The 25,499-nt window shown below is 44.1% G+C and overlaps 2 protein-coding genes across 10 annotated transcripts in view; both read left to right on the top strand.

Moving 5' to 3' along the window:
• LOC114597031 (neurotrypsin-like) overlaps window positions 1-12,776 on the top strand; it is a 36,163-nt gene extending 23,387 nt beyond the window's left edge. For 2 of the 3 annotated variants that reach the window (XM_077930661.1, XM_077930660.1), the window contains 5 exons: window positions 917-1,122; window positions 2,316-2,394; window positions 6,917-7,039; window positions 7,410-7,690; window positions 9,431-12,776. In XM_077930661.1, the coding sequence (XP_077786787.1) occupies window positions 917-1,122; window positions 2,316-2,394; window positions 6,917-7,039; window positions 7,410-7,690; window positions 9,431-9,741 (1,000 nt within the window). In that variant the 3' untranslated portion in view covers window positions 9,742-12,776. The remainder of the gene's footprint in view (window positions 1-916; window positions 1,123-2,315; window positions 2,395-6,916; window positions 7,040-7,409; window positions 7,691-9,430) is intronic. The other variant, XM_077930662.1, reaches the window with a different exon arrangement.
• Window positions 12,777-16,663: 3,887 nt separating this feature from the next.
• Window positions 16,664-25,499, top strand: part of ZSWIM8 (zinc finger SWIM-type containing 8) — a 59,053-nt gene continuing 50,217 nt past the window's right edge. For 3 of the 7 annotated variants that reach the window (XM_028729042.2, XM_028729041.2, XM_028729039.2), the window contains exon 1: window positions 16,666-17,985. In XM_028729042.2, the coding sequence (XP_028584875.2) occupies window positions 17,808-17,985 (178 nt within the window). In that variant the 5' untranslated portion in view covers window positions 16,666-17,807. Of the gene's footprint in view, window positions 17,986-25,499 lie in introns of all 7 variants that reach the window. The other 4 variants (XR_003706674.2, XM_028729040.2, XR_003706675.2 and 1 more) reach the window with 3 other exon arrangements.

The following is a 25,499-nucleotide window of genomic DNA, read 5'->3' as shown; positions in this document are numbered from 1 at the left end:
ACCTGCGGCCCTCCCAGTGTTGTTGGACTGAAATTCCAGTCGTCCCTTAGTCATTGTCTCTGTCAACTGGGGCTTAGGGGAGCTGGATTCAACAACATTTGTAGGGCCACTGGTTATTTTGTTTATTTTTAAATTAAATTTATATCCTGCCCTTCATCCAAGGATCACAGGGCTATTTACAGCAATTGACACAATTTGCAGCAATTTACACAACAAAGTGGGACACAAGTGGTGCTGTGGGTTAAACCACAGAGCCTAGGACTTGCCGATCAGAAGGTCGGCGGGTCGAATCCCCTTGATGGGGTGAGCACCCGTTGCTCGGTCCCTGCTCCTGCCAACCTAGCAGTTCGAAAGCATGTCAAAGTGCAAGTAGATAAATAGGTACCACTCCGGCGGGAAGGTAAATGGCGTTTCCGTGTGCTGCTCTGGTTCGCCAGAAAGGGGCTTAGTCATGCTGGCCACATGACCTGGAAGCTATACGCCGGCTCCCTTGGCCAATAAAGCGAGATGAGCGCCGCAACCCCAGAGTTGGTCACGACTGGACCTAATGGTCAGGGGTCCCTTTACCTTTTTACACAACATAGTAACAAACTAAATAATACTCCCCTCCCCAGTTCAAAGGACATAGATTGTTTAATTAGCTGTCCATGTCCTTGAAATGGCCTGATCTTAATGGTACCTCGGTGTGTTGAAGTATTTGAGTTTGGAATGCATTGCTTATGATCTCCCTGCTCCGACTTCCTTGAGTTTTGGTTTGGTGCGGTTTGCTTCCTACCAGTGGGTGACATACTGTGACCTGGAATGTTAGGGGGCAAGGGAGTCCATAATCTGATGGGGATTGATTTTCAGAGGGGCTTTTCTAAGCACAGAAGCTTTTTTTCCATGGTGCTCCATTCAGCTGTTTCCCTCCTTGCAGTGGTACTGCCAAAGCGAAGTCCATGGCTTACCTTGCTGAAGGACACGCACCCATTCATCTAGACAAGGTGGAGTGCAGTGGCACTGAGCACACCCTGGGGGAGTGCGTCACCCGCAAGAGCAACATTCACAGCTGTTGGAAAGATGCCGGAGTGATCTGTGACTACATAGAGGAGGAGGAAGAGAACCAGGCAAACACAAATGCAGGTGTGTGGCATATTAACCGTACCCTTCTCTCTCCGTGGCATTTTCAATAGTTGTGTGTAGACTTTAGCATGAAGTTTAGCTTCTAGAGAATCATGGCTTTCATTAGGCAAAGAGCAGCTTTGCATTACAGCAAACGGCAACTCCAAAAGCAAATAGCAAGTTGTGGGAGCTATTCCCCCCCACCCTGACAAACAAAATGGGAAGAAAGGGTGAAAAAACACCCCAACAAACTCTCAGTGACCCTTGGCCCTGATCCCACCCCCTAAAACACACACAGACACACAGACACACACACACACGGCAATATGCACCAAGTTAACCCCGATGAACAGGGTTATTTGTGACATTCACACTCTTGTCTTTTATTCCAGGCCCCTAGTCCCTGCCTCCAAAGCAGGCCCCTATGCTAGATTCCCAAAACCCCACCCTTCCTCAATCCCACTTAATTGTTTTGCAGTGTGTGAATTACCCAATGGATGGATCAGTCCTAACGCTCCCTGACACTCCCTGTTTCAGAACCTACCGTTCGCAGTAGCCTGTTGACTTCTTGGTAAGGCCCCAGAATAAGGCTTCCCACTCTCAACCATGGTACTTCCCTCTGCTGACCATGGTGCTGCAACCTAGCATTGTCACCACCGCCATCAACATTTGCTATTAAAAGTATGTCCTTAAAAGGAAGATTATGCCATGATACATTTGTTAGTGTTTTAAGGAGTTTTAAGGGTTGTTGTCAACTTAAGGCTGATACCGCCTCCAACTACAACATCAAGTTTCTCAACACCGTAAGTTTCCATGACCATTATGCCTGCAACTGATTTTTAGATCGAATTTGCAAAAAGTGTGCGCAACGTGCATGTTTTATTTTGTCCGAAACAATTATTTTCTCCGGTGCTTTGTTTTTACGGGTGGGGAAATGCTTCGCCAGACTCTTTTTGTTTTCATTTTTAGTTTTCTGTATTGGCCATTAATATTCATGATGGCTTGTAAGCATTTCCCCTGGTTTTAATCTATTGAAATCTTCATGCAAGTTAGTGGTGCAAGAGAAGGGAAAAGTTGTCTTTTAATTAAAGTGGTATTATCTTTTCAAAATCTTTATACAAGGGCAAAATGTTCATTAACGGAGTACCGGCAGATTGTGTTGAAGGGCTATGATGTGAGGCTACGTGTTTAAATCACTTTGGCTTTATTGGCAGGTTCGATATTCGGCATGTGTGGACGGCGCTTGCTTCACCACCGCAAAAAAAGGATAATTGGTGGAAACAAATCTCTCAGGTACCTCACTTGCCACTTGTAATAATAATAATAATAATAATTAATAATAATAATAAGGATGTTGCTAGATGGAGAAGGCAATACTGTGCTATATGGACCAACGGTCTGAGCTGGTATAAACCAGCCTCTTATATTCCTAGCCCAGTTGTTCTGTTGCATGATAGAAAAATGGATTAATTTGGGTGTATTTCATAGTTCCTCGTGAGGTTTGCATGAATTACCCAGAGCAAAAGATTAACACTGCTCCCAAATAGTGTTTAGGATTATTTCTAATCCCTTCTTATTATTTGGTCAAAGGGTGAGATTCCTGATAGTCAAGCAATACACGGGCAAATTTAAGAGCGGGGTTTGTGCTCTGTTTTGGTCTTTTACAATTGCTGGTGAAAATGCAGTTAACTAGGCAGGACTCATTTGGAATTCTATTCTTGCTCACTCCAATAGAGCCTGTGGTTGATCCAGCTCTGTCTTGATTGTTGGGCAAGCGCCCTTTTGTATTGCTCACTTCTGCTGTCTTCAGGATGGGACATATGCAGGGCCGGCTTTACCACTAGGCAGAGTAAGGTGGCCGCCTCAGGTGGCACTTTGTAGAGGACCATGTCACCTGACCCTGCACTGTGTACTCCCTGAGCTAGCCTCTGCTGCTTCAGGTGCATTGGAGGACTGTATCACCAGACGTGAAGTACAAGTCAGCTGCTGGGCTACTTATTGTTCTCAGCACATCTGTGGACATGGAAAGAGCTTCTATGTAAGAGGGCCCAAGTATGGTTTCCAGACAATATTTACTCCATATACATTTTACAGTGGTACCTCGGGTTACATACGCTTCAGGTTACATACTCCGCTAACCCAGAAATAGTGCTTCAGGTTAAGAACTTTACTTCAGGATGAGAACAGAAATTGTGCTCCGGCGGTGCAACAGCAGCAGGAGGCCCCATGAGCTAAAGTGGTGCTTCAGGTTAAGAACAGTTTCAGGTTAAGTACGGACATCTGGAACGAATTAAGTACTTAACCCGAGGTACCACTATATTTAGAAATTAAGCCGTACCACATGACATAAGTTTTTGAAATAATGTATAAGTGATTTAAACTGCAAAAAGGCACAAAAGGAGCAAAAACGGCCCGAAAAGAACAGGAAAACTGCAAAAATGGCATGAAAAGAGCAGGAAAACAGCTAGGGGTCCTAGGAGTCTTTGCTGCTGCAATCCCAGGAGCCTTTGCACCGACCTTCAAGGCCTGTGAAGAGTTGGGGTTTGAGAAAAGAGGTTTGGAGGGAGCGATTGTAGTTGGGTGGATTTTTGGCAGAGTTCGGCTTTTTAGCTGTTGTTCCTCCCTATAAGCGATTTCATGTATACACGCGCTACCCGGGAATGTAACCCCTGCGTAATACGCCTGTATTCACCCTTTGCCGAAAAAACTAAACAGACAACAACAGTTTCCCTACACACCTTCCACTGAGTTCTCGCATTAATCAAAAGCTCCAGTGCTGAACTAACAAATAACTAACCAGTAATCATGTATAGATGGGACGCGGGTGGCGCTGTGGTCTAAACCACAGAACCTAGGGCTTGCCGATCAGAAGGTCAGTGGTTCGAATCCCCACGACGGGGTGAGCTTCCATTGCCCGGTCCTTGCTCCTGGCAACCTAGCAGTTCGAAAGCACATCAAAGTGCAACTAGATAAATAGGTACCGCTCCGGCGGGAAGGTAAACGGCGTTTCCGTGCGCTTCTCAGAAGTGGCTTAGTCATGCTGGTCACATGACCCAGAAGCTGTACGCTGGCTCCCTCAGCCAGTAAAGCGAGATGAGCGCTGCAACCCCAGAGTTGTTCGCGACTGGACCTAACGGTCAGAGGTCTCTTTACCTTTAATCATGTATAGAGAAATGGGTCCACTAAATGAAAACAACCCAGTAGCAGCAGGAAAAGGAAGAATCACCCATTGCCTCCCTGCCTGGGGCAATACAGACACCCTCTCCCTTCTTTTCACCTAGGGAGATTAAACCCCTTCCTCACCAAAAGACTTGCACCTTGATTGGTGAAAAGATCTATGCACGCTCACAGGCATTCTGACATATGTAAGTGCCAGGAAATGTTCTGATTGGGACTATTTGTCTGTCCTGAGTTCCATCTGTTTGGCCATGATGCTATGCCTCAGATGTGTCTATCTGGGCCCCTGCTTGCTGTGCCACAGCTGTCTGCACTGGGGTTGCGTTCGTGGCTGCTGGCGCATTGTGCTTTGTATTCATGGTGTGTAGGGTGATGTCATTGGGTCGTTTGGGCATTGCTGTGCATTGATCGGCTCCTTTCATGCATGGCTAATGTGACAGCAGGGATGCACAATGCAGTGGCTGGTGGGTGGCATCAGAATTGCCAAGGACACGGAGGGAATGTCTGCCAGTGTTTCTATGTTGACTCTCCTTTAAAGCAGGTTTTATCTTGTTGTCTACTTTGTCGCTTAAGATTGTGGCTACATTATGCCAATGTTGTGCCATTGTTTGCAGCCACTGGTGTAGCAATACCATACGACTGCACTGCCCAGCTGCAGTTCTAAGCACCCTTACTAGAGAGTAAATGGAACTGAATTCAGTGGAACTTAAAGGTAAAGGGACCCCTCACCGTTAGGTCCAGCCGTGGACGACTCTGAGGTTGCTGTGCTCATCTCGCTTTACTGGCTGAGGGAGCTGGCGTACAGCTTCTGGGTCATGTGGCCAGCATGACTAAGCCGCTTCTGGCGAACCAGAGCAGTGCACAGAAATTCCGTTTACCTTCCCGCCACAGTGGTACCTATTTATCTACTTGCACTTTGACGTGCTTTCGAATTGCTAGGTTGGCAGGAGCTGGGATCAAGCAATGGGAGCTCACCCTGTCGCGGGGATTCGAACCGCCGACCTTCTGATCGGCAAGCCCTAGTAAGAAATAGTATCGTGTATATACTTCTTTGGAACTGAATGGTACTCTCTTCTCGGAAATAAGTTGACTTAGGCAGGAAAATGCTTGGCCAATCTAGGTAATTGCTCCTTCGTGTCCTTTCCCACAGAGCAGAGTCTATTCAGTAGTGTTATACTAGGGAGCTTGGGACAATGACGGGAAGATGGTTCAAATGCAAGTGATGGGAAACTCAAGCCAAATTAAAAAAAATACAAGTGAAATCTTGCATTTGAGCCTGTACTGTGTCAACGACGGTGATGACAAAAACATAAACCCTTTTCTGCCAGTTTTGCATTTATGCAGTGCCACCCAGTGGAGTTACTCTGAGTGGTTTGGGGCTTTCTTTATCTAGGCTTAGAGGCTGGTTTTAAGAAGCCATAATTGGCACATTGTTTTTTGCGGTGTGTTTTGAGAATTAAAAAAATATATGCTGGCATCCATCATGATTTGGATGCTTTGGGCAGACTCCAGCCATAATTTATTGAATGAATTTCATTACTGAGGACTAAGGTTATAACAGAAAAGTTGCCCTTGGCTCATAAGACAGGGAAGAAGAGGGATGGCTTACTGAGCCCAGTAGGCGTTTAATGCCTTGTTATGAAAGGAGGCAGTTTTGAAACCACTCTGAAAGCAATGGTCTCTGAACTCTGATTATTTTTCCAAGTGTCATCAGGTTGGATTTGGGGGCAAGGTGCTTGCACACCTCTAGGCATTCTTAGATTCCTTTATCTAGACCCATTTTGATCCAGATTTGGTACTGAAACTGCCTTGGCTGTCCTGTTGGATGACCTGCCCCCGTCTCCTCTGCCAGTGCTGTGGCAGGACCTAAGCAGGTGCATTCTCTTTGCATCCTCTTATTGCCTTCAGTTGAATACCCTTAGTGATGACCTCTTGCTGTCTGTACTTGTACAGCACCAAACACCAATGAGCTCATTTCAGTGCTGCTAGGTTACGATATGGAAGCAATGCTGCTGCAAACTGCTAGCTTGAAAGCAAAACATAATGGGAATGTTGGGACTGTCCGTGGGAAACAGAGGGACAGTCAATTCACAGTGCGAAGCACCGGAATTAGCTCAGAGTGTAATATGAGCTCTTCCTTTTGTAGCTGTACAGGAAGTACAGGAGGTGTTTGTCTCTCGACTGCTGGAGTTTGAAGAGGGCAGTCATGTTTTTTTGTAACGCTGCAAAGACAGAAATAAAGGCATGTAAATACGTTTTCTGTCTATCTCTTTCCCCTGCCAGGGGGGGCAGGAAAGAGGGTGTGTGTTCTTCTCACGCTGAGAAGGATCGCCTATCGCGACCTCTGCCTGGATCTTGCCGGGAAAGCAGACAGGGAGGCCAACAGGAGACCAAGCCGGGTGCCTGGGAGAGTTGCCAGTTTCTACTGATAAAGGCTTGATTTCCGACAGCTAGCAGTCATGATATTTATGCTGGTGATGCTCACTTTACTCTAGAAGGTTGTGCCACTAGCTAACATAGTTTCTTTAAGAAAAAACGCAAATTAATGAAGCATGGAGCATCCTTCACATAACCCTTCCTTCTGCCCTGATTTCATCTACCTCTGTATTTTTCACGTTGCCTCCCATTTCTCTTTCAGAGGAGGCTGGCCTTGGCAGGTCTCGCTACGTCTAAAGGGGTTTCACAGAGATGCTCGTCTGCTGTGTGGAGCGACTCTTATCAGCAACTGCTGGGTGCTGACGGCAGCACATTGCTTCAAAAGGTAACAGGCTGTTTGCAAGTAAAAGAGTCCTTAAAGTGCAGAAGTGCAAAGCACGATTGCCATTCTGTCCCCAACTCAAAACCGTCAACCTATGGCCCTCGCCTAAAATACCTACCTAAGTAAAGGGAGCCCACGATTGGCCACCTTTTGTGAACACAAGAGAGTGGCAGTCTTGAGATGGTGATCTTGTGTATTCACCTTAGTGCCATCAGTCAACGTGATGCTTTGCACGAATATCATGAACAGAAAAGCTGGGCCTGTGCCCAGGGAGATTGCAATCTAAATTTCAACGCTGAACAAGAAAAGGAGAAAAAGGTGAGTCATCTCTATGGATGAATAATGGACTGACTGATCATTCTCTCATGGCCAGGTTTGGAGTAGATGTACGGCGCTACCTGCTGCGTGTGGGAGACCACCACACTGGTGTGAGGGATGAGTTTGAGAGAGAGCTGCCGGTGGAGAAGATTGTCCTTCATAGGAACTACCAGTCTAGCAGCAACGACAATGACATTGCTTTAGTCAGAATTCGGGGCAAAAGCGGCAACTGTCTTTCCTTCAGCCACCATGTCCTTCCTGTCTGCCTTCCTGAGAGGAAGGAGAAGTCTTCTATAGATAGACAGGCCTGCGTCATATCCGGCTGGGGAGATACAGGTAAGTTGTAGATTGTGTCAGGATTTTTCACGTGGAAAGAGATGGTAAGATTTGGGGTGTCTGTTCCACCCAGCTTTGGATAATCTTTTAGGGTGCTCACTATATAGAGACAAATTCAGCATCAAATTAAAGCACAAAACAAGCTGATTTGCAGGAAAAGCAGTCTTTTTGCCAAATTCATTTTAAATTCTGCTAAAGAAAAAGACCGAGGTAAACACAGTCCGCACTAGCCATTGGTTGAGAACTCTGGCAATTAATTTAAATACCCTCCCTGCTCATCTGATAGGGCACTTATTGAGATATTCGCAAACATTCCAGTTGTTGGAAGCTGTAAAAACTGCCAACGCAGAAGGCCTGGGAACAGATGCACCCATTTGCCATTGTTGGGAAATAGAGGGACAGGCAACGCCATCAAATGTGCTGGTTAGACTGAGCGTATGACTCTCTGTATCATAGCAGAATGTGAACTACATGTGTAAATACTGTGTGTATTTGCTAAGGGCTTGGGAAGATGTTGGAGTGTATGAAGGAAGAATGGGCACAGGAAAGGCCGTGCACAGGAAATGTACCCACAAATTTATGCAGGTTTCTGTTTTCATAGTTGCAAGGTTTAAGAGGGATAATCCCAGATAGGCACTACTGAATAGGCTGCCAGCTACCCTGGTGTTATAGAACTCTGCAGATGATCACATAATACACATGGATTATTCCCAAATCTCAGTCTGCATGTCCCCAGATCACCCTGATTCTTTTCCTATGATCAGCAGCATGTGGGAAGCAGTGCTCCAGCAACCACTGCAAGATCACTCTGCTCTACAAGGCTTTGGGCAGTTCTCTTTGCAGAATTAATGTATGCCTAGACACATGATAGGGACGAGGGTGGCGCTGTGGGTTAAACCACAGAGCCTAGGACTTGCCGATCAGAAGGTCCGCAGTTCGAATCCCCGCGACGGGGTGAGCTCCCATTGCTCGGTCCCTGCTCCTGCCTACCTAACAGTTCGAAAGCACGTCAAAGTGCAAGTAGATAAATAGGTACCACTCTGGCAGGAAGGTAAACGGCATTTCTGTGTGCTGCTCTGGTTCGCCAGATGACCCAGAAGCTGTACGCCTGCTCCCTTGGCCAATAAAGCGAGTTGAGTGCCGCAACCCCAGAGTCGGTCACAACTGGACCTAATGGTTGGGGTCCCTTTACCTTTACCTTTAGACACATGATGCTAGTTACAGCTAACCTTTGTGTATCCTGTCTTGTAAACACATCCAGCATTTTGCCAACTTTTTATTTAAACCTGCTCCCCTGCCCCATAAAAACACATTACAGTCATACCTTGGTTGTCAAACAGAATCTGTTCCGGAAGTCCGTTCAACTTCTGAAAATGTTCGGCAACCAAGGCATGGCTTCTGATTGGCTGAAGGAGCTTCCTGCACTCAGTCAGAAGCCGAGGAAGCCCTGTTAGATGTTCTACTTCCAAATAATGTTTGCCAACTGGAACACTCACTTCTGCGGCATTTGGGAGCCAAAACGTTCAAGTTGCAAGCTGTCCGGGATCCAAGATACGACTGTATAAGATCACATCAAAATCCACTTCACATTGCATTAAAATACCATCCTGGCCTAGGGAAGGATATATTTTTTCTGTGTTAACCTAATCAAAATTGTGCAGGAGAACAATAGTAGTGTTTAGTGGGTAGGATTTTTGGTTATCTGAGCTGCACTAGATATATAACCTATTATTGTTTCAGGGAGGTCATACTCAAGGACGTTACTCCAGGGCTCGGTGCCTCTACTCCCAAGAAGAGTGTGCAAATCCCGTTATGGAAAGAAGTTCACTAATCGTATGCTGTGCGCTGGGAACATTTCTGAAGATAACCGGGTGGACAGCTGTCAGGGAGATAGTGGGGGTCCACTAATGTGTCAAAGGTCAGGTGGACACTGGGTAATTCTAGGGATCACTTCCTGGGGATATGGGTGTGGGCGAAAAGACTCACCTGGTGTTTACACAAAAGTCAGCAAGTTTGTGCCCTGGATCAAGAAGGTGACCAAACTGATATAAGACCATTCAACCCAAAGATGGATTTGTGTTGTTTTACTCAGCAGTATTTGGGCAGTGGCTTAGAAGAATGTCTTCATTTTGTCTCTGGTTGGGTGTCTGTTTTTTGCTGGTACCTAAACAAGGTTCGTTTGCAAGTGGGCAGCAAGAAAATATTTTACGCTACTGATAGGAGAAGGTGAATGAAAATTTAACATCCTTGTGGCTGATTTATTCATACAAAGTTCTGTTTATTGAAAGAAGAAGTGGTGGCAATGCCACTCTTTCCAAAAGAGCTGCCACACTTCTTCAGGGCACAGGGGAGAATGGGCTTGGTCATATTCCATGGTGCTGCTAGATGGAATATTTCTTATGGTGTGTCCATTCACACAAACTTCTACTCTTGCTACCCCGGATTACTCTGTACTGTTCACACCAGATCACCTGTATGGTTTCAGCTACCTGCTTTCTTCTGTTTCCACTCACCCTCTTAATCTCTCTTTTTAGGCAGATATACACTAAAGGGTGATATTGACTCAATTCAGATATCATGCCAAATCATGGTTTGCAATTAGGTGACAACCCAGAATTAGAAACTGTTGCTGGAAGTAGGATTGCAAGCCATGGTTTATGCTATCCTTGGGTTGGTGTGATGCTTGATTTTATAGACACCACTCTGTCTCTAGACTCATCTAGAGCAGAAATGGCTAACCTATGGCCCTCCAGATGTTGTTGGACTCCCATCATCCCTGACCACTGGCCATCCTGGCTGGAGCAGCTGGCAGCTGGAGTCTACAACAATAACTGTAGGGTCACAGATTAGCAACCTCTAGTTTAGAGGCTGCTGAGCCACAGGAAGAGTAGGGAATATAGGAACGGATTGCTCTGAGAAAACAAAAATGGATAAGGAGCTTGCAGTGACTTGCCTTTTGTATGTTTGGAAGTTGCAAACATTGTTGTTGTTGTTTAGTCGTTTAGTCGTGTCCGACTCTTCGTGACCCCATGGACCAGAGCACACCAGGCACTCCTGTCTTCCACTGCCTCCTGCAGTTTGGTCAAACTCATGCTGGTAGCTTTGAGAACACTATCCAACCATCTCGTCCTCTGTCGTCCCCTTCTCCTTGTGCTCTCCATCTTTCCCAACATCAGGGTCTTTTCCAGGGAGTCATCTCTTCTCATGAGGTGGCCAAAGTATTGGAGCCTCAGCTTCAGGATCTGTCCTTCCAGTGAGCACTCAGGGCTGATTTCCTTAGGTTTGATCTTCTTGCAGTCCATGGGACTCTCAAGAGTCTCCTCCAGCACCATAATTCAAAAGCATCAATTCTTTGGCGATCAGCCTTCTTTATGGTCCAGCTCTCACTTCCATACATCACTACTGGGAAAACCATAGCTTTTACTATACGGACCTTTGTTGACAAGGTGATGTCTCTACTTTTTAAGATGCTGTCTAGGTTTGTCTAGGTTTGCAAACATTAGAATATGTTTAATTAAAACCATGATTTGGCATGATGTCTGAACTGAGCTATTGTGCTTTTAATCTCACATTACTCTCCTGGGTGGTCAGGGGAATTATTTTTTCCATAGAAGTTCTGCTTCTCTCACACACTTCTCCTTTCCATGTTTTCAATTTCCCCCCTCAGGTCAGTGAGAAAGTGTTAGGATGCTGACTGGGAAGATATGCCTGATGTCTCCTCCCCCTCCCTGTTTAACATTTGTCTACATATCTCCTTAACACTATAACATCCCAGATGTTACATATATCAAGAGAACAGTTTTGGAGAGTAGCATTTGAAATATCTTGCAGCTTTGGAAGACAGGCAGAAGTTTGTGAACAAATGCACCAAGCTAGTGTGGCTGGACAGAGAAACAAAACCTTGAGACAGCCGAAAACATAGTACTTTAAAGTGTTCGTGCCATTTTAACTGAAATGAATGAAACGAAATGTGGCATATTCATTTTATTCCCTCGTTTCTTTCATAACACTCCAGCTGGTCAGCACCATAAGATGCAGAGTTCTGAAATATATACTACCTGGAAACTTTAACCTGTGTCTTCCTACATGTTTTTTTTAAACACATTAGATGAACAGTTATGCAAATTACCACAGATGTTTGTTTGCATTTGTGTGTTGTGTGTTACATTGCTGGCTAACTATTGCTTTGTGAGGCAGGCTGTTGGTTCATAGCCCAGAGTGGTCAGCTGATGTGAGCTGTTGAAACTGCCTGAATGTTGAGATCTTCCTCAGTAGCCCTCCTGAGCCCGACATCAGAAACAAGGCAGGTGATGAGCAGAGAAAGAGCCTGCCTACAGCAGCATTCATCTTTGAAATGCCCCCACTCCAGGCTTGTGTGGTGCCAACTTTTTATATGTCCAGGGCATTTAAAGATCTGTTTGTATTGTTGGCGTCTTGGGAGACAATGGAGGAGTATACCTTTGGGGATGACATCAAAACTGTTGGAGAATTTCAGTGCCTGCTGTGGCTGTAGAGACTGATACAGGAGAGACACATTTTGTTGCAGCTGGGGCAGATGAAGGCGTCCAGTTGTGCTGATGCACGTGTACTATGGTGTTTCTTCTTTCTGTGCTCTTCCCTTTTAAGATACTGTTTTAAGAAAATAATTTGGATTTTACCTTGCTCTGGTTTTAATATATGGTTTTACCGTTCTGCTGTTTTGTTATTATTATTTATTTTATTGATTGTTTTATTGTGCATTTTTATTTTTATTAGTCAGGAACCCATCGTGGTTCAAGTTTCAGATACAAATTTGTGCCATTAATTAGAAATGATTAGGAGATAGTTGGGACTCTGTGTTTGACTGAGTTTCCTCTGAGCCTGGGAAAGAGGGAGTGGTGGATGTGGCAGTTTTGGAAGAAACAAAGAGAAAGATTTGAGTTGGCTCCAAGGGGAAGTTCTCTGCAGAACAGATATGGGGAAGTACATTTGCTGCCTTGTTGGAGTGCCTTTTTGACTCCACTTAGGTTTACTTGTATATTTGTAAATAAACTAAATATTACAAAGAAGAAGAAGAGTGTATGTCTCCAGTTCTTTCTCATTCAAAGGAAATCCACCCTGGGCAGCTTTGTCATGAAATTTTTCACCACAACTCAGAATTAACAGCATGCATTATAAAATTATGGTAAGATGTCTATGGTGTATAGCAGGCTTCCTCGGCCCTCCAGATGTTTTTGGTCTACAACTCCCATGATCCCTAGCTAGCAGGACCAGTGGTCAGGGATGATGGGAATTGTAGTCTCAAAAACATCTGGAGGGCCACGGTTGAGGAAGCCTGGTGTATAGTCCTAGTTAAACTGGGACCCTTATTGGTATTTATTAACTTCAGAGCTTTCCAAACTAGAAAATGTGGCTGTCTTGCCTACCGTAATCAAGGGAAAGGCTTTCAGATGCGTGTTAGATGGCCACACCCATCCCTTTAATCTGAACTTCCGCTCTTATATTCTAATAAATGTGAGATTTTTATTTTTATCATTGGATTTATAAAAGGAAATGAAAATAATGTTGCTCTCAAGTCTCATATGCAAAGCACCTCTCAAGTGGAAGAAGACTACTTCTCTCACTCTCATCACTGGGAATCCGTTGATAGCATGACCAGTTTTCAGAAATTAGCACATATGTTGATTAATGGTACAGTAATGTATCTTTTGATTAAAATTTTAGTTAGTGCAAAACAACATAGCACTGTTTGCTTACATCATCCACAAACCGTCCTCTTTTATTCAATTAAAGTCAACACACTATCCCTCTTGCAGCACTATAAAAGACAAGGCACAGTAATTACCAAATTGTCTGTTCTGTGTTATTAGCATGAGGTGTAATTACAGCTGCCAGTGTTAATTACTATCATCTCTTCCTCACAGCCTAGAATGTGCTTTTCAGACAATCTATTCACAAGAGGGGGGGGGGGCATAAAATTCTGAATACCGAAGAGCTAAAGGTCTAGTTACTGAATCTCTGTTATCTACTCTATTTGGGAATCTTGTTTGGGTCCAATAGAAGGCTGTAAGGAAAGCACCCAACATTGTTTGAAGAAAAATAAACCATATTTCTTAAAGCCATGACAGTCTCCACTACATCTTCTTCTATTCTCCAAAGGCACACAGACCCTGTGTGGGGGGCCTGGAACCCCATGGACTTTTGCCACTGCTCAGTAGAGAGGGGCAGGCACCTGACTTTTGTACCAATATACTGGTAGTTGTGGTGTTAGTGACTGCATGAGCTGTCTTCAGATCACAGCACAATGGGCTGCTGAATAAAGTGGTACCTTGGATTAAGAACTTAATTTGTTCCGGAGGTCCGTTCTTAACCTGAAACTGTTCTTAACCTGAGGTACCACTTTAGCTAATGGGGCCGCCGCGCCGCGCCACGCCGCTGGCATGCGATTTCTGTTCTCATCCTGAGGTAAAGTTCTTAACCAGAGGTACTATTTTTGGATTAGCAGAGTCTGTAACCCAAAGCTTCTGTAACCTGAAGCATCTGTAACCCGAGGTACCACTGTATTGCCTTTCTATGACATCTTAGTTCACCTATTTACACCTTCAGTCTGCATGGAGGGAGTCCAGATCTTACGTCATGGTTTTTTCAGGAGGCAGCAGTGCAGCCTGCCTGCAGCCAGCCTCCCCCAAAGATGGATCTCAGCTTTTTTCTTCCTCCTCCTTCCCAGAAAACCCTCTGCTCTCCCCTCAATCCCCAGTCTCTGGGGCAAGGGGAGAAGGAGTTCCCTTATATTGTTAATGGCCCTTTCTTGTTTCCTTGATGGCATAGCTCTGCCAGGTTAGTTTGCATAAACCAGCTCAGGAATCCTCTGTCTGCCAAGTTCTGCAGTTTGTGTTTTAATCCATATCCCAATTAATAAAAATCCTTGTATTTATTCATTTTTAGGAGGGTATCCCCCCAGATCTTTAACAATATTTACATAATTGTCAAACCATTGATGATCTGGACTTGCTGCCACAAACCTGACAAAACTATTGATGCTTCCCGTGACTTCTGGACCATCCAGTAACCTTATTTTGGAAAGCCCCAAGATGCAATGGCCATTTTGGTAAAGGATACAGATTGATGGAGGTTCTGTCATAAGAGTACACCCTTACCTAAAGGGATAGGGACTACTTACCTTGCAAATCTTCCCATGCCACCTAATGAGCAAGTAAACAGATTGCAGGGCTTTGTCTGGTACTTTAATTCCTGCTTCTTTGCCTGATACATTACACTTTCAAGCAGTCAGTGTGGACCCCAGTATTCAGAGTATTTTTTGCTTTCTCCTGGAGGGAAAACACAGAATCCACCTGTTTGTTTTGCTTTGCTGCCTGTTAGCCACATGGAGCAGTAGTCAGGCAGAAAGTGTAAAAATAAGTCAAAACTAAAAATAAAATTCCCTTCCAAAAATATTCACCTAAAAATGAAAGAAGCTTCGAATTAGTATTAGCTGCTACTTTTTGTTGTGGAAGAGGAGCCCAGACGGCTGCCTTATCCCAGCTGCGCTCAAGGGTGGCCCAAGACATTTTTCCGCCTGAGGCAATACATCCTGTTGCCACCCCACACAATGTAGCTGGGGAGTTTGAAGCTCTGTGAGAGCTTCCCTTCAACAAATAGCCGCTACAAAGCCTTGCTGCTGTGCATGGTGGGCTGCAAACTCCACGAGTGCACCCAATGGAACCTGGCCAGAGGGGGGCATTCTGGAGAGCTTTGGCGCTGGATCCCTATGCCTGCAGGGGTGGGTGGAGACCAGTGGCAAAGTGGTCTCTGCCACTGGTAGGGCAGGTGGGACGCCTCCTCTTGTGTTTCTGCTGTCTGAGGCAGCTGCTTCTTCCTGCCTCATCTGTGGGCTGGCTCAGGCTACACTGAAGTCCTGGATTTCTCCAATGTTTTCTATAGGCTGCTCCTCACTTCCACCACCTGGCAGGGTCTGGCAGTACAATCCATGCATGCCTGCTCAGAAGCAAGTCCCACATTCAGTGCGTTCAATGAGAGCTGAAGCACATTCAAAGCACATTCTTGGGCAAAAGATTCCTGCATTGTGGGGGGTTTGGATTAGATGACCCCTGTGGTCCCATCCAACTCTACAATTCTATGATCCTCACACACCGAGCTGTAATTCCCACAGCTGACATAGAATCGTAGAATCCGAAGTTGGAAGGCACCCTGGGGTCATCTAGTCCAACCCTCTGGCCCTTCCTTACATATCTTTAGGCACCAGGCAAAATCATCTCTCTTCAACGAGGCTTTGGGATGATTAACGTTCTATGGACTTGTGTGTTTGCGTGAGGGGGGTTACTGGTTTGTTTTTGTTTTATTACATATTCTGTGTTTTCGTTTTGTAATTTTATGTCGCAGACAGCCCTGTGATTTTTGCATGAAGAGCAGTAGGCAAATAGAATAATAAAAATAGTTGTTGTTATTATTAATAATAATAATAATAATAATAATAATAATAATATGCTGCCTATCTGACTGGGTTGCCTCAGACACTCTGAGTAGCTTCTAGCAAATGATAAATAATAATGATAACAACAACAACCACCCCCTGCAATGCAGCAATACAGATCATCCATGACCCTACGCAAAACCACAGCGCTCCAAACGCGCGCCCAACGCGTGTTCCGCAGCCGTGACCCCAGGTAACCCTGCGCGGATACCTAAAGGAGCCCGGAAGCTTCCGTTTTTACAAGGCCACACTCGCGGGCGTCTCTACTATTCGCATCTCTATGGCGGGTTCGTGGTACCGTCTTTTCCTCCGCCCTATCTCTGCGGGCGGTCGCGGAGGAAGCCGGAAGCGGTGCGACCGGAAGCGAAGTTCAGCTGGGCGATAAGGAGGCGGGAGGGAGGGAGTGAGTGAGGAGGAGGAGCCTAAAGGGCTGCTTCGCTGTGGTGGCTGTGAGGGAGGGCGGCGCGCGCTCTCGCCCGTGCGGGGAGGGGGGGTGGCCTCGCGGGCGCGCGCGTGCGAGCAAGGGGGGCCATTTTAGCGCTCGCCCAGCGGACGGCTGTGAGGGAGGCGTCGGCGCGCCAGGCCAAGGCCCGGGTTAACCTACCTACCCCTTACTTCGCTTCGCGGAGCCGCCCCTTCTTCCTCCCTTCGCTCCGTCGTCGCCTTCGCCCCACTGCAGGAGGGGCCCTCCGCCGCCGCCGCCGCCATGGCGCCCCCGTGAAAGGGATTCCATTCGCTGGGCCCGGACGACGGACGAGACAACCCCCCCCCCCAACCCGTCCGAGGGCCGCTTCAGCTGCTTCCCTCGCCGCCGCCTGAGGCAGCTCCGTCCGTTTCCCCCTCAAGCCCGCGGTGGGGGGCGCCGCAGCCTCCCTATTTGCCGGGCCTCCCCGCCCCCCCGCCCCACATATCTCCTGTCTCTCAACCCCACAGTTGCCCCTCTCCTTACTCGACCCCTTTCTGCCACACTCTCTGGCGGAGCAACAGCCTTCCTGCCCCCACCTTTCTCCCCTGCCCACCGCTCCAGCTGAGAGGCGTCCTGCGAGGGGCCTCGTCTCGTTTGCGGTTTTTTTTGGGGGGGGGTGTCAAAACTTAGGGGTGCGGTAGGCATGGTTTTGCACATGTGCACTCGCCTGACATCCCAAGTTCCCTCGCCAAACGCTGGTGGCTTATAGACGGGCCTCGGTGAGCCCCCTGTTTGCATGCAGCTTCCTCTGGGTGGGGTTTTTATTTTTTATATCCCTCCCCTTTTTTCTGCTTTTTTTTAGGGGGGTTGAAAATCTCGCTTATTTCAGCCTCTCCCGCGTTTTTGCTAAATACAGGTGTCCACAAGGAGCGGTTTGCGGGTGCACTTTCCCCGTGCTTTCTTTTGAGGAAGCGGAGTTGTGAAGACGTTGCAGCTGTGGGTGATTTTTTTTGGGTTTTGTTTTTTTAAAGTGTATACGGTCAAAAATTTAGTTACTTCTGTCGCTGTAGTTGCTTGGGTTTTTTTTGCTGGTGTTGCTCCTTCCCCCACCCACCTACCCTCCGGAGACAAATGAGCAAATTGAACTTGAAGTACTAATACAGGTTGTCCTGGAGTCCTGTCGCTGCACCTCTCTGAGAGAGAAGGCCTGCTTTTCCCCTTTCCCTGTTTTTTTGGATGTGATGGAACTCATGTTTGCAGAGTGGGAGGACGGGGAAAGGTTTTCATTCGAAGATTCTGACCGCTTTGAAGAAGACTCCCTTTGTTCCTTCATCTCTGAGGCGGAGAGCTTATGCCAGAATTGGAGAGGATGGCGGAAGCAATCTGCCGGACCCAATTCCCCCACTGTCAAAATGAAAGGTGAGTGGCTGGGTATAGAAAGGGGTTGGTAAAAACACCGAGGATCGATGAGGTGCCTGTAGGCAGGCAACCAGTCAAGGTATGTTGGCAATTAGAAACAGGTGTGTGTTGAAATAGAAAAACAAAAATGCTGTAACTTGGATCAGCTGCAGACTCAGACTTGCATTAAGTAAGGGGCATGATCCAGTGTTGCTTATTAGTCATGAACTTTAGCTGTACTCATATGCACACTAATTAGAGCTGCTTAAAATTTTTCTTTTCTAACCAAAATCTGCCATTGATAAGGGCTGTCAGTGCTGCCTGCATCTTCTATAGTGTGGACTAGTTTTTTCCACAGTCTAATTAGGATATTATTGCCTGAATGAAATGCATTGCAATGATTACTAAGAATGTATAGGCATGTTACAGTTCAGCAAGACTGACCTAGTTATATACTTAATCTTTTGCTAAGGAGATTATACCTTGCTCTGTGATAGTTGTTCTTCCTCAGTCAAAGGTTAAGTTGGTGGTTCCCAACCTGTTTGTATGTTAGTTTTTGCATACTGGGCCCCACAGTTCACCATTGGTGGTACTTTTACTCAGAGTAAGGGCAAAATGTAAGGAATGCAAATCAGGGATATAATAAACTGTTCTTGAAATCGAGCTATAATTTGCCATATTTGTTATGCAATGAAAGTAATAATGATTCTATGAAGGTAAATCTGTCCAAAGTGGAAGCCAACTGTGTGTTCATGGATGGTACATTTGAACAACACTTTACATTCAGAGAAGTGCTCTTTTGCTATCGTGTCAACTCATGGTAGAATAATTTTCTGAACCAAATAGTTGCAAATAGCTTGTTGCTATCATCCAACTTTGGTCTTTTGGTCTCTCAGATTTAATTATTGTAACTCAGTTTTTTTAAAGCAGATATCTGAGGCTGCTACACAAATTATACCCTACCAAATACACATACAGTACTATGCATTTTGTGGCAGAGAGTCACAATCCAGCTCCTGTCATACAATGTATTTTGACATACAGGCACATCATATGCATATATGAAATGTGTTGTGTTGCCATTTAAACCAGTGAGGAGAAATTGATGGTGTGTAAAGTAATATTTACAAGCCCAGTCCGTATTATAAAGTTGATCTTTATTCTTGGTTGCATGTGGTGAAGGACCTGCTCAGAACTGAGCTTGATTTTACAAGTAGTATGCTCCCTGAAGAGTGTGCCAGGTTAAATTTCCTCAGGTATTTTAATTTGTGTAATGCCTAGGTTTGGTGTATGTTTTTAGCTGCTTCCTCTTATTAGAGTTAATGTTACCAGTTTTATTGTAAATTATAAGGTCTTATTAATCATTAAAATTATTCATTAATTATACTTGTTCACCACCTTGGAATCTGTTGGATGAAGGGTAATATGTAATGTGTTATATAAAAATAAAATAAAAATATTTCAGATAAACAAAATAAACAGAAATATCAGTAAGTAGTTTAATACAAAATACTGTGAAATATTTATGAAAAATACAGGTAAAATCAGTGGAACTAAAAATGTATTCATAATAAAATTACACGTCTGGCTAGGCTTGCTGAAACAAAGAAGTTTTTAGTAGGTCATATCTAACTGTGTCCCTCCCCCCAGCACTTGTTAGCATCTATAGCTAGCACTGTTACCCAGTTGTGAAAACATTCTTTGTAACTTGGGGAAGTTCAGGAATATGGTTAGGATTGCCAGATGAAAATGTTAAAATAGTATGTTTTCTTTGCACAGGGTTTGCCAGTATGAAACTACTCAAGGCTTACTTGATAGTTGGGATTATTTTGACGGAGAGCTTTGTTGCAGGTTGTGGACAATACTATACAGCAAAACTTTGTACTATATCTAGTAGTTATAGAATGTAGTGCATATAGTGCATTAATATATTAACTCTGATCATTGCTCAGGATGAGATAAGTGATTAACCTGTTGTCACTCAGAGTTTGTGATCACAGACCAGAAGGTAACTTGTGCTGCTTTTAGAAAATGTTTGAGTTTGTCCCTTATTTGGAAATAATGGTATTTTGCCTGGTGCCATGGCCTTTCTTTCCACTTAAAGTGACAACCTCCATGGATTTGGTGGAAAATTGAATTGCTTGAGGTAAAATTGTTAAATTTCCACCTCCTAGCTAGAAAGAAAGCACTGCAAGCCATGGGGATTGAAGAAGTGAGGGGTAAGAAATTGTTCATGAAATGCATTCACTAAGAAACTTTGTTTTTTAAACTAAGGAGTACAAGGGTGTAAATGAGACTATTCATTTCTGTCTTCATAACAGCTCCTTGGGATGGGTTAGGCTGGGTTAGCTTTAGTATCTGACCCAAGGTCACCAGTGAGCTACGTGGCTGCACGGTGGTTTGAACCCAGTTCTCCTTGGTACAAGTCTAATATACTAGTGTACACTTGTGTTTTTTTTAACTATAAAAGTATAATGGCAGTAGCTTGGATACATGTTCTAAAACACATGCTTGGTATAGCTACATCAGTGGCGGAGAACCTCAGACCCAGGGGTCAAATGTGGCCCTCCAGTCTTCTCCATCTGGGCCTCGAGACTCTCCCAGGCCGTGTTACTTCTACCCAAGTCTCACTGCTCGCTAGGCCTGACTACATCCTCCTCAAGTACTTTTGCCTTGTTGGCATGGGTCCTTGAACTGTAATAATCCTTGTGTGTTGCTTGATGGAGGGTGAAAACAGACTTACGTTTGTGTAGAAACCTGTATTTTGCATGCCTGTGTGTAGCCTATTGCACCAATCTCAGAATCTATTTCTTTGTCCTCTTTTAACTCTGGTCCCACACATATTTTGCCTCTGACCTTGCCCACCACCACCATGTGGCCTCCAGAAAGTTGCTTACAGGGGAATATGACCCTTGAGCTTAAAAACCTCCCCAACCCCTCAGCTTCATTTTGCAAGGAGCTCTTGAATGGCTGTACTTTTTTTGCCCAGTCTACTATTAATTAGGAGATTTGCACGTTTGGTTCGCTAGTGTGAAGTGATCCCTTAGAAATGAGATAGGCTTATTAGGGTTCCTTTTTTTCAGTTATGCCAGTGGAGAACACAAGGTCCTCCCAGAATCCTGTAATTCACCATTGACTCTGAAGTCTTGGAGAGGTAGTTATTGGTACATGCTTTAGCCCTTATAGTACAGTGGTACCTCGGGTTAAGTACTTAATTCGTTCCGGAGGTCCGTACTTAACCTGAAACTGTTCTTAACCTGAAGCACCACTTTAGCTAATGGGGCCTGCTGCTGCTGCTGCTGCCGCGCCGCGCCGCCGGAGCACAATTTCTATTCTCACCCTGAAGCAAAGTTCTTAACCTGAAGCACTATTTCTGGGTTTGTGGAGTCTGTAACCTGAAGCGTATGTAACCCGAGGTACCACTGTATTCAGAAATGACTTCTGTAGCTTTTTCGGTGTAGCTTAATTCATCTTAATGAATTCTGTCACTTGTCCATAATTACATTTAACTTCCTTTGATTTTTAGCACTGCATTTTATAGTGTTACAAACAAGGATGAGGAATGAAGTGAGATGGAAATGAGCTATAATACTTGAATGGACACTAGTTGCCACCTGCTAGAAAAGTTTGTGCCTTATGGTGCAGAGTAGCAAAATGTAGAAGTTTCAACAAACAGTAGGTCAGTAGGATGTCTTGAAGTTGATTAAAGAAATATTCTTATCCGGTATCAGGTCTTATTGCCCAAATACTTCAGTGTAAAAAGTATTACTTCATAAACTGCATAGAATTAAGATTGTGAAAAAGCGCAATGTGGCCAACACATAATATGGTAACAGAATCTACTTTCAGGATCAAAGAATTGGGTATCCGATGGATTACATGAAAAAGCTGTTGTGAATGTACTGAAACTGTTCGGTGCTGAACTCATTACAGAGGCAAGTCTGCCTGTTTACTTTAAATGGAAAAACTGAATTCACAATGTCAGTTTTCTTCTTTGTCTTTATTGCATCAGTATGGAATACTGTTGTCAGTGATCTAGGACATAATTTCCTTTGCAAAGAAAGATTGGCCACAGCACTGAAGATTTAGTCCACAGCACAATGAAAAAGGAAGTTATGCTTCCTGGTTATTCTGGGCTTAACTATGTGTTTGGCTTTTTGGCTAAATGGAGAGGTTCTATTTAAAGATTTTTCTAATTTAATTACATTATAGGAAACATGTAACTTTGTTTTAGTCTGCCTTGTCGTCTATTTACTAACACTTGAGCAAGTACTTTACTTACACATCCCCCTTCATACTTCCTGCATAACATAAGTGTTACAACTTGAAATAAAGATTTCATGAAAATGTATATAATTTGGGGGATTTGGAGGTAATGTTCATCTAATTCAATCCCCAGCCCATTCATACTTGTTTGCTCTTTGATACTATTCAGTATTGTAAGCTGGGCAAGTAATGAGACTTGAGTTGAAATCTCAGCCAGACAAATTTTGTCTGGCTAGCCCTTAGCAAAGCTCAGATCAAAGTTTTGATTCATTATCTGCAGAATGAGAATAACAGTGTCTAAGGGTTTTTAAGGGACTGGGGCATACCCACCACTACCTTTCTGCTCATGAAAATGAGCTTCCTCTCTTTGTCTTCTTCAGCTACCCCACATCTTTAAAATCAGCTTCAAAGGGGTGGTGGGTCTTCCAAAGCAAATTTTGGGGATGTATGGTTGGGAGGAGAAGAAACAGAATTCCTGTTGTGTGATCGGACCCCTAGTGCAGTTTGAATACAACCCAGTAGTTTTGATGTGTTACCTGTACCAGGTGCTGTTTCAGGCAGCATCAGTCTTACAATTCCAATTAAGATTATTCAGACCTGGCTGTGTGGATGGTTAGCAGGTATGTGATCTTAAACTTCTCATTCTCAATCCTACATGTGTTTGCTTTTGTTCCGTTACAGAACCAACAAAAGTGTTAATAATCTTAATAATGCCAAGGTTTGGAATTTAGAAAGGTAGGAACCTTGGTATTTATGTAAACAGTTCAACTTTCTCCTAGGAAGTTACAGTGTAAATGTTTTAAAATAAATTTAGGTAGAATGAATCCATGAAGACTAGAATGTTGAGAAGTTTAGCATATAGAGTGGCACTCACTGCACAACTAGCAGATCTGAAAGATATTTGACAGAGGAATGATTGTGCTTTGTATCAATGGAATCTGCAGGCATGAATTCTTACTCCCTCTCTTATTTCTTGAAGGGCAGTGTACAGCTTTCTGCTTATATGACAGCCTTGTTCTTATATCAAGAAATACTTGTAAAATATCTCCAAAACATGTACTGTATTTTGTTGTTGAATCTGGTTAATTAGCAAATAAAGCACTTGTAAAATACTAGAGTGAGTTAACTGACTTTTTCTGGTGGGTGAAATTGGGACTTGCTATGAATTTGGGGCAGGCAGATCTTTGCTTAGAGTTTTGCTTGAAGAAAGAACTGAAATGGTCTTAAAAATAAGCACAGCAAAGATAAGCTCTGGACTTTAAATATGTCAAATGAAAATGCAAACAATTTCTCCTTGTCTCTTGTTTGGAAAAATTGAATTTCCGGGAACCTGTTGCAATTGCAAGCATGATATGTGATCTTAAAATAAGACTATCAGTTATAAGGCTGGCGACCTTATCAAGCTCTTCAGGGTTTGCAATGTGCAGATTTTCACAAATGTGACTGTCAGATTGTTATTGACACTTGTGAATTTATCCTGATTACAGCCTGTTTCAGGAGATCATGACACCCTTTTCCTTCCTCTTGAGTTGTGCATTGCAGAGAATTCCGAAGAGAGAGTGGTCTCTTGCTTTGTGCCAAGTGGGACAGATGAAGTCCTCTGGCCTGTGCAGAGGGCTTCGGGGAAGGGTCATATTATCAGATTATGCAAACACTTGGAAGCAGCAAGAATCCAAGCCTTTCCATAATCTTGCACAGCTGTCTACTTTTCTCCCCAAGTCCATAATTAGTGGCGGACTATGAAATATAGCCAAAACGTGTGAACATATGCCAGTGCATCATATGGCACCCACACTGTTGAACCATCTGTCATTATTGTGGTGATGACCAAACTGTGGCTAATATTGGTTGTTTCATGCATATTTATATGAGCTATGCAGGTATCATGGTGTGTAGGGGGAACATTGAAATGGAGCAGTGCAGACCACAAAGCTTGCATTTTGCTCATACTTACTGTTAGATATGAAGAATATGGAACGGATGGTGGCAGCATGTGGCAGTGGAGAAAGTGATTTAGATGCCAGTGATTGGCTGTCGGTGGGATCAGGGGCTGCTTTGATGTATGAGAGGCTTTGAGCAGGCATAGGCAAACTCGGCCCTCCAGATGTTTTGAGACTATAATTCCCATCATCCTTGATCACTGGTCTTGTTAGCTAGGAATGATGGGAGTTGTAGTCCCAAAACAGCTGGAGGGCCGAGTTTGCCTATACCTGGCTTTGAGGGTAAGAAAGTGGCATATACTAGGGGAGCAGTGGTCCCACTGGAAAATAAATTAAGGGTGAAAGGTTGACACTGATATGGCAAGCTCTGTTCATACATTAGCCCTTCCCAAATACTGATTTCAAGTTACCTGGTAAACATTTTTAGAATTGTAGCCTTCAAATTCTAATTTAAAACTCCAATTTCACTTAATTGTAGTCTCCAGGTACTGATAAAAACAGAAGTCTTTTTTTTAAAGTTCTGAATAGAGAACAGTAATGGAAGGCTATTTCTACCTGTTTTTAAGAAGTAAGTTCTGAATAGAGAATAGTAATGGAAGGCTATTTATACCTGTTTTTAAGAAGTAAGTCTTATGCAGATGAAAAGTGTGCCTTTAACAGCTGCATGACAAAATTGTAAAAGGAGGATCTTTCCTGGAACACAGGTGCAGTGATGAAAAGCTCCACCTGTTGAAACTGTAACCTTGCAGTTATTAAAAGTGCAGAGTCTTTATGACCTTTAACAGAGAGAAAATAGGACAATCACAGTTACCAGGTTGTATTATAAATTGCATGATAAGATGGTTCAACAAAACAGATGACGACAACAAAACAAAGAGTCAGTTGACACACTTTGGGTTCAGTGCTGCAAGTTAGGTTATAAAGCAGGGGTGAGAGGGGCTGGTCATCTGAAGTGGTCATGACATCAGATGATTGTCAAGTTGGTGCCTCCACCCACAGTCAAAATTGCCCCACAGCTTGGAGGGAGATAAAAATTAAGAACTGGCCCATCTGCCCAAAAAGATTATCCACCCATGCTACAAGTGAACCTTTCACAGAGGAGGTGGTAATGTTGTGGCAAAAATAAAAACAATGGAGAACAATGAGGATTAAACATGCTTTGAAATGGGTGGAAATCCACCCATACACTACATCATGTTTATTTGTATGAGACCTGGAATAACTAACAGCTTTGTTAGGGGTGGCATACAAATGTATTTAATATTAAATGCAAATATATTTGCATGCTAACTAACATGCTAGTGAAGCAGTTTATATTTTAGCCCTTCT

The sequence above is a fragment of the Podarcis muralis genome, chromosome 6 (genome assembly GCF_964188315.1).
Source record: "Podarcis muralis chromosome 6, rPodMur119.hap1.1, whole genome shotgun sequence".
In the NCBI taxonomy this organism is placed as follows: domain Eukaryota; kingdom Metazoa; phylum Chordata; class Lepidosauria; order Squamata; family Lacertidae; genus Podarcis; species Podarcis muralis.
This window is presented reverse-complemented; position numbering and strand designations above follow the sequence as displayed.